At 40.1% G+C, this 13,048-nt stretch overlaps 1 protein-coding gene across 1 annotated transcript in view; it reads right to left on the bottom strand.

Moving 5' to 3' along the window:
* The window catches only part of MAP3K5 (mitogen-activated protein kinase kinase kinase 5), a gene marked incomplete at its 5' end in the record, with an annotated part of 214,286 nt that overhangs the window by 43,148 nt on the left and 158,090 nt on the right, over nt 1-13,048 (bottom strand). The window contains one exon of the mRNA XM_082855833.1: nt 5,636-5,769. Coding sequence (XP_082711959.1) covers nt 5,636-5,769 — 134 coding nt within the window. The remainder of the gene's footprint in view (nt 1-5,635; nt 5,770-13,048) is intronic.

Below are 13,048 nucleotides of genomic sequence, written 5' to 3'. Positions count from 1 at the left end.
TAGAATCAGTTAGTATTGAATAATACATTAGTAGGTTACAAAGAACCCAAATTCATTTAATTAATTAATTTTAAAATATATTTTACAAATTTATTTACTTATTTATTTATTGGCCATGCTGCCAAGCTTGTGGGATCTTAGTTCCCTGACCAGGGATTGAACCCAGGCTCTGGCAGTGAAAGTGCTGAGTCCTAACCACTGGACTGCCAGGGAATTCCTACAAATTCATTTAATTTAAACAAACTTTTATATTCTGTGAAATATTACTCAGAAAGCTGCCAACAACAACAAAAAATTGACTTGTATATTAGATATTTTACTAATTTTAGTTTTCTTTAGAATTGCTCTAGGAACTAAAGGCTGGTATTAAACTAACCCCCTTAACAAGGTATCAATTAGGGACAACACCATTTTGAATATTGCTTGAATGGGTTAACACAAGAAATACCAGTGTTACCAAGAAGATCCTTAGGTAATGACTGTCAACTATGAAGACATTTACAAGTTACTTTTTCCATGGAGTTTAAAACAATTTATTAACACTAATTACTAAGATTGCTCTTGATATGCATGAAATAAAATAGTGGCAATATTGGGCCAATTCTATAGATTTGGTAGATCAAGATGCCTAAATTATCTGAAGCAAGAGGCTAACTCAGTTTATGATAATTAAAGGGCTCCCACCCCTGACACTCTATTAAATATCAATCATAAATGTTTAAATATAAGATCCTGGAGAAACAAATGTACTACACACACTCCTCCTTACGTAACCAAAGGATAGCTCAAAGTTACAATAATAGTCAGGATTCATCCTGGCTAAGAAAAAGAACTTTTCTCCAATATGGAAATGATTAGTAACACCTAGCAATTCTCACTAAATGTAAGTGAAAGTTTAAGTATCAAGCACTGAATTAGCATGAAATTATAATTTGCTCAGGTCAATAAGCAATGTTCGTCTACAGGAATTACAAAAAAAATCCCGTTTCTTCTCAATTAGCTGTGACAATGGAAAGAAGAAATGGTACAGATAGAGATACACGCATTTAGTTTTGAAAAATTATTAAGTCATACATGTCTCCAGAGCACCTCTGCTGAGTCAAATTCCCACTACAACCATCCAAAGCAGTGGTTCCCAACCTTGGCTGGACATTTGTATCTCCCGGAAGGATTTTTAAAAATATCAATGCCCACGACCCACCCCAGAATTCTGAGGGGTAGGGCCTGAGTATCAGTAAAGTTCCCCAAATGGCTCTAGTATACAGCTGGGTGGAAATACCTGATCTAAGTTAATAGTTGAGGGGTGTGTAGAATGTTAGCAGAAGCCAACCTGAGATGAACAACTAGCTGAGACAGACTATGAGAGTGTCCGTAAAATGCACCAGATCGCTCTTATGACGACTGTGATGCTCTAACGAAGCGTTTTTAGAATGTGAGGGAAACACAGAAGAAGCTGTTTTTGTTGCTATGATCCTTCACCACAGATGGCAGTGGTTACTATATGCTGGATTACGCATTATTCATACCCATTCTACCATCTTAGCAATTATCCTTTGTAACTGCTACCAAAAGCAACCTGAAAAAACCTCTCCAGGTCACAAAGGTGGAAATACCTTTGTGTGCTATATCTCACGATAACATGATAGACTTCACTGCAATCTTCTTTTAGGGGTAACAAAAAGATGTCCCACACTAGTTGTTCAAGAGAAGGGCTTGTCACGCAAGTATTTTCAAACAACCCATATTATACCAAATGGATCTTTATTGGTGTTGGTGTACTCTGTGTGTGCACAGTGGCAGCTGAATAAACTTAAGCTACAAAGATAGTTTTAAAAGTGGTTTCCTTCCAAGTACCTATTTAAATTTATCTGGTGGTGGGAAAGGAGGTGATGTTGCTGCAGATTAGTGAGTTTGCTGCAGCAATTTGATAGTGACAACTCTTTAAAATCTTGTATTGCTTAAAAATCCACTCTATGTATATAATACTTAAGAACCTATAGGAATATTTAACAAAAATTTTAATATGACAAATTTATGTATATTCCCTTAGGTATTTAATGAATAGTTTCTATCACCATCCCGTAAGAACTCATATATATGTCTCATGAACTAACCAAGGGGAAACTGCAAAAATACCACAGAAAACATAAAACTGAATTTACTGTCTGCCTATCTAATATCTGTTCTTCCCTCTTTTTATGATTTTGTTTGGAGAAACAACTGGCCAACTTAAAAGCTATGGAGTTTCTAGCCTCCTTTGTAGTTATGGGTGTCCACTTTTGGCCAATGAAACAGAGGCGAAAGTATGCTGGACATTTCTGAGAAAATTTGTTTTCCTTTTTCCTCTTCCTGCCTGGAACGCAGATATGGAGGCTGAAGGCACAGTGGCCCCTTGTCACAGTCATGCACCAAGGATGGAGACTAAGGATGGAGAAGCAGAAAGAGAGCTGAGGCCTGGGACACTGGATGCATGGGAAAGAAAGGTGTTTTTTTTCAGCTTGGGGTAATCAGAGAAGGCATCTCTGAGGGCCTGAGAATTGAACTGGGACCTAACTGATGAAAATGAGGCAATCCTGCCAAAATCTGGGGACTGAGCCTTGGTGGGCCTGATGGACAGAGAGAGCACAGCGTGGCTGCAATAGAGAAGGTGAGGCCCCAGAGGGAGGCAGATGTCTAAGCTAAGGGTTCTGGAAGGGTGGAGTAGGAGTGGAGGAAAGAGTGAAGTGATCTTGGAGAGCCAGCAGTGAGCGGGCTTGAAGAGATCTTAGTTCTCTACACAGAAGTCGAACCTGGGTAGCCTGGATGAAAACCAGGAATCCTAGCTGCTAGTCCACCAGGGGCTAGAGGCTAGAAGCAAAGTTCCCCTGGTTCTTGTCCCCGTTTGAAAGCAAGAATGTTTCAAGGAGGCAAAAACTGTAAAACAGGCACAAAGTTTATTATTAGAGACACAGCACAACAAGTGGGAGAGTACACTAAGAACCATTTATTTATTTAAGACAGAAGCAAGGCAGAAATACACACCCAGAGAGAAAGGGTACAGGCGTCCTCTCTAAAGAGGAGGAGTGCAGTAAAGAGGTGATTTAAATCACTCATATAGGACAGTCCTTCCGGGTCTTTGTTTACCTTTGGCCAATTACCTTGTTTCTTTTTTCACACCTGACCTGTTCCCCAACATGCGTGCACAATTTTTTGCTAAGATGGATTCCACTGCAGAGGCCTGTGGGTGCATGTCCACACTTATTATGGGGTGGGTTCCCCTCCCTTTCTGACCCCCAAGGAGGCTTCCTGTGCATGTGCAGACAGGGAAGTTTTCCTTGACCTTAGGAGTGGTCATCTTATCTCTTTACCTCAGCAGAGTTCAGCTCCGGCCACTAATTTTGTCCTTGGAGTGTCTAGGGAAAACAAGGCTTCAATTTTACTCCACTTGACAAACACCAGCTGTCCAGCCCAGGGGCCCATCTATCCCCTACCTCAAATGCAGAGACTAGTTATGAATCAGTTGCAGTAAGGAGTCTGCGTGGGAAACCCGAAGGCTTAGACTGGTGATGGGAAAGAGTGGAAAAATTCAGAAAGCATTAGAGGTTGAGACAACAGTAGAACTTATGATGGAGTAACGTAAACTGAGACAGAGAGGAATCTAAATGAATTCTAGTAGCCTCAACACCTGGATGGGTGGGGTGAGATTAACTGAGATAGGGAATCCTGCAGGTCAAGTACATTTGAGGGTAAAAAATCCATGGTTCAGCTTGGGCCATGTTAACCTTGAGGTGCCTTTTAGATTTACAAGTGGAAAGGTTGGGTAAACATAGGAGTGTCCTTTCTGAAGAAAGCCAATCATGTGACTGTACCACGCTGGCCAAATACCGTGAACTTGAGGGGCAGCCAAAATAAATCCATGATGTAACCCAGCATTGAAGTTTGGCCGAATAAGAAATGTTGCAACAAGAGACTCAATCCAATTCTCTCTCTTTCAGAGTCTGAATCCACAACATGTAGAAAATGTAAATAATTGATTGTAGGAGCAGCTACCTTACAAAGAGAAGCCGTAAGAAAAGCTATGAGGCAGCAGAAATCACGAGATTGAGAGAAGAGAGAATTGTTGTTTGGAGAAACAAATGGTAGGACAGAGCACTGGAGCACGGAGCAACAGATAACCCTGCCACCACAGCTGTCCTGCTCCCCGCACAACGTTCTTTTTCCTAAAAACCATTCCATTTTCCTCAAGGCCCCATTATGTGTGGTTCAAACCATTTCCTCAAATATTTCTTCTCCTTCTCTTTTCTTTCTGGTATTCCCTTTAGGTATGTCACACCTTTTATAGTCAACTCACAGTTTTTGGATGTTCTGTTCAATTTTTTCAGTCTTTTTTTCTCTTTGCTTATCAGTTTCGAATGTTTCTATCGACATATCCTCAAATTCATTTCTGTTACAGTGTTTTTCACCTCTAGCATTTCTTTTCCATTCTTTCTTAGCATTTCCATCTCTCCATTTACACTGACATCTGTTCTTGAATGTTTTCTACTTTTTCCAGTAGAGCCCTTAGCATATTAATCACAGTTGTTTTAAATTTGCCAGTCTGATAATTCCAACATCCCTGTCACATCTGAGTCTGGTTCTAATGCTTGCTCTGTGTCTTCAAACTGTATTTGCTGCCTTTCAGTATGCTTTGTAAAAAAACCCAAAACAAACAAACGAAAAAAGCTGTGGAAATCTGGACATGATGTATTAGGTAAAAAGAACTCTGCTAAATAGACCTTTAGTGGTATGGTGTTGAGGTGTGGGGTGAGGGGAAGCACTGTTCTGTGGTTTTGTGAATTAGTCTCTTGTCTTTTAGAGAGCCTGCACTGCTGAGCTGTGTACTTCACAAATGTTTCTCAGTCCCCGCTTCGGTGGAATAGGATGGCTAGAGGGGCCTGGGGTTGGGCATGTCTCTTCCCCTAGGTTAGTTAGGCTCTGATGACACAGAGTTTAGGCTCTGGTAGAATAGTTTCTCTTGAGGGCAGGCCTTGTTAAGAACAGGTGTATTTCCAAATGGTTATTTCCCCTCTACCTCCGCAGGAAGCCTGGGGAAGGGGACTTCCTCTGACATTCTTTGTGAGGATCTGATAGGGCTTCTGCCCTACAACTGTGTCTCCAATGTGGGGGGCGGTGGTTTGTCCTGTGACGTCGCTTTTCCAACGGCTCGGAAAAAGTAAGAGTTGTTGATTTCTCAGTTTGTTCAGCTCTCCACTTGCTGTTTAGGACGGAGTGCTGACTTCCAACGTCATTACACGTCTGACCGGAAATTGGAACCCCTGGTTCAAACCATTTCTGCTGGTGCTTATTCCCCATCTATCTAGATAATAAACCAACCATGATCCAACATAACCTGAGCCCAACACACGCAGGACTATTCTCTTTTCTTCTCTTTGAAAGTCCTGTCCTTGTTACCTCGGAGATGCCATCCTTCCCCACTAAAGTGTTGTGCTTGAATCACTGAATGATGCAGCAGCTAAACTTCAGAGGGAGCTAACTAAAGCCATGGAGTTTTCAGACAGAGTTTCATTAATTAGAATATTACCAAAATATTTTTTTAAATGCTATTAACAACGAAAATACCTTAGAAAACAGCTTTCATTAGTCACAATTACTGTACCTGCTATCTCTCTCTGGGATTTCCTTAATGGCGATTCTGACTTGGTTGCTCATATCTCGACCTGCATAAACTATCCCATAAGTGCCTTTTCCTAAAACGACTCTGTCACCATTTTCGTCATATTCATAGTCATACTACAAAAGGAAAAAGGGGGAGAGAAGATTGAAAATTAGTTGCAGTCCACATTTTAAACAACAACTTTTTCCAAGAGCATTTTTTCTTATTTTATCAAATGGCTTTAACGAGGGAAAGAATAAGACGAAGTTCAAAGCAGCAGCTTCAAGAACCAAAATACAGACTCAACATAGAGCATAGTGTGTTCATATTTTCACAACTGTTATGAATAGAGGGGGGACTGTATTTAAATCTGTAAAGGTGCTTCTCCAAAAGCCCACTTGGAGTTTTCTACCCACTGAATCCTGGTTTTCACTGATTCTGGAGATGAGTATGATTAGCATCAATGTCTATCAATAGCTATCACATCTCATTAACCTTTCTTTTGTTTTTCAGCTTTTGGTACTATGAAAGTATTTCACGCTCTGCCAGGGGAATAAAACCACTGAAAGGCTTTCCTTAAGAGGAAAATTTTGAGGTCCTACTGGTTGACAATAATAAAGTAAGGATTATTTGTACTTCAGCCCCGATTCCCAATTCCCCAAGATTAAAAAACATTTTAAAAATAAAAATGAAGGAAACATTTCATTTTTGATGTAAAAAGGAAATATTTACAGCCCTAAACCCCAAAGCGTCAAGCGTGTCAGTTGAATATGGAAAATGGATCAAATGAAAGGGGTATAGTGACATTTGGTAGAGAGGGACCTTCTCAGACCTGGAGGTGTCACCCAGAAAGGCACATCTTTTGTTGTGAACTTAAACTACAGGATTCAGGGTCATCAAATGATCAAGCCAAGTGTCTGTAGAAACCCAATGTAAAACTACAAACCAGCAGGGGAGACCATAAGCACAAGCTCCTTCTTTTGTCTACATTTTGCTAGAGTATAAAACTGACAGCATATAGCTAGGTTCAACTCACTGAAGGGTTTGAGTTAGCCATTAAAAAAAACCTGATTTCTAACATTCATAAACCTGCAAAGTTAACTTTAAAACAAAAAAATCATCCAAAAGAGGATAATGATCTGACAGTCACTAACAACATAGCCTTAAAATATACAGAGCTGACAAAATTACAGAGGAAAATAGACAAATATAAATCACAATAGGTTTTAATAGAACTCTTTTAGAAACCAATATATCTAGCAGACAAATTCAAAATAGAGACCCTGATGGCACAAATAACAAGTTTGGTATAACAAATACAGAGAGAACCCTGTATCCAGATATAAATTCCTTTTGTGCATATATGAAAGACATAAAATATTTAGTCACATATTAAGCCACAAAGAAAATTTAGACAAATTTCAAAGAATAGCTATCATAAAAAACATGATCTTTGACTATAAGATATTAAAAATAAGATAGCCAAAAACTATGTTTGAAAACTGACTATTACAGTTTAAAATTATCAAGGGATTAAAAAGTAAATGATCATGGGAATTACAAAATAGTTGAAAAGAATGACAAGGAGATGAAAAATGTCATGGCTTTAAAGAATTGCATTAGATATAGACACTATGGAGAACAGTACAGAGCTTCCATAAAAACCTAAAAATAGAACTACCATACAACCCAGCAATCCCACTACTGGGCATATATGCTGAGAAAACCATAATTCAAAAAGAGTCATGTACCACAATGTTCATTGCAGCCCTATTTACAATAGCCAGGACATGGAAGCAACCGAAGTGTCCATCGACAGATGAATGGATAAAGAAGATGTGGCACATATATACAATGGAATATTACTCAGCCATAAAAAGAAACAAAATTGAGTTATTTGTAGTGAGGTGGATGGACCTAGAGACTGTCAAACAGAGTGAAGTAAGTCAGAAAGAGAAAAACAAATACCGTATGCTAACACATATATATGGAATCTAAAAAAAAAATGGTAATGAAGAACCTAGGGGCAGGACAGGAATAAAGACGTAGACATAGGGAATGCACTTGAGGACACGTGGAGGGGGAAGGGTAAGCTGGGACAAAGTGAGAGAGTGGCATGGACATATATACACTACCAAATCTAAAATAGACAGCTAGTGGGAAGCAGCTGCATAGCACAGGGAGATCAGCTTGGTGCTTTGTGTCCACGTATAGGGGTGGGATAGGGAGGGTGGGAGGGAGACGCAAGACGGAGGAGATATGGGGATATATGTATACGTATAGCTGATTCACTTTGTTATAAAGCAGAAACTAACACACCATTGTAAAGCAATTATACTCCAATAAAGATGTTAAAAAAAAGAATTGCATTAGAAAAGAAAGAAAAATTTTAAATGATCAAGTTAAGTGGTCAGTCAAGAAAATACAAAAAAGAAGAATATATTACTATCCAAAGACAGTAGAATAAGTTTCTGGTTTTGGCAATACAGTAGGCTAGGTATGTGAAAATGTTGGGCTTCCCTGGTGGCGCAGTGGTTAAGAATCCACCTGCCAATGCAGGGGACACGGGTTCGATCCCTGGTCCGGGAAGATCCCACATGCTGTGGAGCAACTAAGTCTGTGCGCCACAACTACTGAGCCTGTGCTCTAGAGCCCACGAGCCACAACTACAGAGCCTGTATGCCACAACTACTGAAGACCGTGCACCTAGAGCCTGTGCTCCACACCATAACGAACAGTAGCCCCCACTCACCGCAACTAGAGAAAGCCTGTGCACAGCAATGAAGACCCAATGCAGCCAATAAATAAATAAATAAATAAAATTTAAAAAAAATTATCACTTAAAAAAAAAAAAGAAAATGTTCCTGTCCAAAATACCTAGATAAAATAAAATACTTCTATTGCCTAGCCAGGCTTATAAAAACATAAAGAAGACTTCAAGGAGCTAGAGATTAAGAGGAAAAGGAACACTAAAGGGATAATCACAAGAAATGATGTCCCTGCAGCCCAAGCGGTGGGGATGAGGGCAGGGCTTTCAGACTTATTAATCTAGGGCAGAGGTTGGCAAACACTTTCTGTAAATGGCCAGATATTGAATATTTTCAGATTTGTGAGCCAAACGATCTCTGTGGCATTGACTCAACTCTGCCACTGTAAACAGCCTATTCAAATGGGCATGGTTTTGTTCCAATAAGACTTTATTTACCAAGGGAAGTGGTAGGCTGGATTTGGTCTTTGGGCTCCAATTCACCAATTCCTTATCTGAGACTTTGGTCTTAATGGTCATTGGGGACAGGAAATGAAGCCTTGTGCCTATGCAAGGTGAGGAGCTGGAACACATAAAACCAGGGTCCTTGAGGACTATAACATGGTGAGATGGTAGATTAGAAAAAAGTCAGCCCACTGCACTGAGAAACAAAAAGAAAGCTTATCTGTCTTAGACTAAGCTCTGAGTTGACAAAAACAAGTCTCCTCTGAATACTTCCAACCATTGGCCGATCCTGATGCTGTCTGAAGTTTACATTTACACTTACAATTAATACCCGTAATTGGTCTTGAGCCTGGGAAATCCCTGGAGTGACAACAGAAACACAGCAAAACATTTAAAAGGAAGACTCCCTTAACACAGGCTATGCAGGATTCTCACTGATAAGGCACCACTGAAATTGAGCTCACAATCCAAAATTTTAAAATATATAATGAAACAATTCACCATCAGTGAGTGTTGGCTGATTTGACAAATATCAATCCCTAAAATTTCACAAAATAAAACAAATTGAAATGCTAAAATAAGTACATTTAACATAAAGATATAAAATAAGAAATCCACAACATGAGAAAAGGATAAGACACTCTAAAAAAGGCCAGACAGATTTGAGACAGACTCAAACCTAACCTCCAGAAGTTGAGCCCTAAGTAGGAGAAGTAAAAATAAATTCACACTCAGATATGATATAGGGAAACTACAAAATATGAAAGGCAAAGAGAAGATCATAAAAGAAAGCAGAGATAACAAGGACAAATTACCTACAAAGTAGGTAATCAGATTACTTGGTGAACTCTCTGGGGTATACACTCTCAACTTGAGAGACCACTGTCACAGAGGATGAGGAATATGGGGGCATACTGTTACCAGCTTGTTTATTTGTTTCCAATAGGTTTCCAGGCCTTGACAGAAGGCAATCAGGCTGTATGCTTTTGGGGAAAGCTATGCCCACATGCTAGGACCGAGTGAGCACTGGTCTCCCTGTTGTAGACCCTTCTTTGGCAGAGGAAAGAGGTCAAGCTTTGGAAGACAGGTGTCTACTTGCCCGGTGGCAACACTGTACCCAATGTACAATAGAGAATACTCCTAGCTACCTAATATATGGTTGAAGGCTGTCTTAGACCAGAGGAGAAAACTAGATATGTTTACAGGATGAGAGAATAGGAAACAGGGATCATTTAGCAATTTCCCCACACTAAGATAAAACTCCAGCAAAGAGGCAGTAAACATAGTCCAAAAATTCCACTTGAAGGAGTCCAAGTCTCTACACCCAACTCCTGTGGCCCGGACTTCTGCCATGCTGTACCATGCATGCTGGAACTCTACCAGCCAGGACCCAGGCTGGCAGGAGGCAGGACAGGGACCATCACCAAAGTAGCTCATCTTCGCCAGTGTGTCTATCAAAGGGACGGAAACCTGTACACTGAACCTAGTACTACCACCACCTTACATTATTACAATGCACTATAATTAAAAGAAAAAAAACAGCTTTCAATAACCTACCTCATTTGATGGTCATAATAAGCCTTTGTCATAGTAGGGAAGGTCTATGATTAGCTCCAATTTACAAATGATCAAAAGTATCTTCCACTGAAAAGTATGTCAGAGCAGTGGTTTAAACCAGCTCATCAGGTTCCAGGTTTTCTGTTCCTTCTACTGCCAATGGTGAAGGAAAATCCTTTTACAGCATGAGAGCTGCATCTTAGTTCTTAGCTCTGGTTCCAAACACCAGTACTGTAAAGATGTTCCAGCACATTGTCAATATCCAATGAACACCCATTCACTTATTCAAGCATACCGTAGACATCTCTTGGCCATCTTAGACTCCATTTGTCCCTTTCCCTTACTCCCCACATCAAACTGATTGCCAAATGCCACCAGGTTAATCCTCACTGCTCTTGCCTCATTTCAGGCCTTCCTTGCTTCTGTACTAATTCTACAGACTCTTAAGTGGCCTCTCTGTCTTCTCCTCTCTTGTTGCCCTGTTCCCTAATTCATTCTCCATTAAGTGGACAGTGAACTTTCCAAAGTTCAAAGTTCCAAAGTGAGCTTTCCATGTTCATACCACTGCCTCTGCTTTATCCGTTCCTCATGACTTTCTGGATCAAATCCAAACTCCTTAGCCTGGCATCAATGCCCTTCAGGACCTTATTTCTGCCTCTGTGTCTAACCTTCTATCTCATCAGTGTCCCCCCAGAATTCCCAGGGAGGTTCCACAGATCTTTGTGCCTTTACGCATATGCGTTTTCTACCTAGGTAATTCTGCCTTCAAAACAAGGAAGCTTTCTTGAACTGTCCACCTGACCCTCAAAAGCTGGGTTAGATTCTGGTCTGATATGCTTCCAAGGCCTTCTGCCCTCACTCGCTCACACCTTTTTCACTCTTCTCTTACCCAAATCCACATTCCAGTCTCTGAGCTCTGAGCTCTTTGAGAACAGGACTTTAATTTCTCTGTCCCTAGTCTTAGCCATATCTGGCTTGTAGTAGAGGCTCAGTGATTATTGGCTTAATTAATCAATCAGGCTATAAAAAAAATTGATGAGACCCTTTTTAAAAACCAGGTGCCAAAACAAAACATTTAATGTTGCTATCCATTTATTTTTGATTGAAAGGAGCTTTGCCACAGGGATACTTACTTAACATAGAGAAGAATATATAAGCCTTGATGAAACTGCTCAAGTTTTAGTTTCCCTAAGGAATGTAAAGCATCAACAGACTATTCCTTTTTAAAAAAACAATATTATGTATAGAAGTTGACTCCTGTTAAATGAAGTGGTGATGGTAAAAATCAAAAGGGCTTTCAATAAAACTGAAAACCGTTCCAATGGGTAGCTGCCGCTTGGTTTCTCCTTCTTTTTTAACCCCTTTTTCCTATTCTTACAATACAGAGATATGAATTGAAAAAGCAGACTTGAGAAAACTGCCCTGATCTACAAGAAGAGAGAATTATCTATGTGATGGCCAGAAAAAGTAGAACAGAGCACTGGCCAAAAGCCAACGGAAGGCAGGGTCTGTCAAATGACATGTAGGTAGAAAAAGGAAGGTGGGGACAAGGCGAATTCAGTATTTAAAAAAATAAAAATAAAATTACACTGCTTATATAGCTCGCATTCTATTTCTACGACAAAGGGCTAGCAACTCAGGCTGTTGCTGAGGGAGACCACTGCATTCTGAGGCAGTGATGAGGACGCTTCTAGAATCAGCCCTCTCTTGTTGCCTGCCCACAACTGCCTAAACTGGCACTGGGAGGAGAATGAGCGTAGGAAGACAGTCCTGACAAGGCCAAACAACGAAGTGATGACTCACTTAGTCCTTGCACCGTCCAGGGATCCACAGTAGAACAGCCACCTTCTAAAATGCCATGTACTTACCCCGGCACCTAATTACCTTAGCTGAGTAGTCACCTCAGAAAGCCAAACGATAGCTTTGCTAATTTTCAGTCTATATCGCCTTAGTAATATGTAAATGCTGAAAACATTAATAACTACATTAATTCATTTCATAATTCATGAAAACATTAATGCTACTAATAGCATTAATAGAATAGGAAAAACGCTGCAGGTACAGATATCTAATCTCATAGCTCTCTCCTCCCTCAGATCTTTACTCAGACCTTCCCTTCTCAAGGAGCCTTCCCTGGCTTCCTTGTCTAAAATTATACACCCTGTTTCACTGTAACTTCCTAAATCCTTCCCTGCCTAATTTGTCTCCTTTATACTGATCATTATCAAATATAGCATGTATTTCACTTATTTACTATCAGTCTCCCACTATACTGCAAGCTCAGTGAAGACAGGGATTTTCTGTATTTTGTTCTCTGCTCGATCCCCAGCACCTAGAGAGTGCCTTCCACAGCGGTCCACTAAACATTTGCTGAGTGAACTGATAGAATCCACTTGGACCCACTAATGTGGTGCCAAGATTATTTTAAGCTGAAAACATCTGAATAAATTGCAGCTGCAGAAAAAGCCTTATCTAAACTTTTTTTGCTGACTTAAGCAAAGTCTCTCGAAAATACAGCTGCCATAATCCCCTCTCCAGGAGGTTTAGGACCACTTATACCTGGATGAGAAATGACTAAACCAAACCTTTTCAAAACTTTCAGTACCTTCCACTTGTTTCTCATTAGTTTCCCACCATGTTGCTTTCCC

The sequence above is a fragment of the Leucopleurus acutus genome, assembly GCF_964270905.1.
Source record: "Leucopleurus acutus genome assembly, chromosome: 15".
Lineage (NCBI taxonomy): Eukaryota > Metazoa > Chordata > Mammalia > Artiodactyla > Delphinidae > Leucopleurus > Leucopleurus acutus.
The sequence above is the reverse complement of the archived record's forward strand: the minus strand, read 5'-3'. Positions and strand labels throughout refer to the sequence as shown.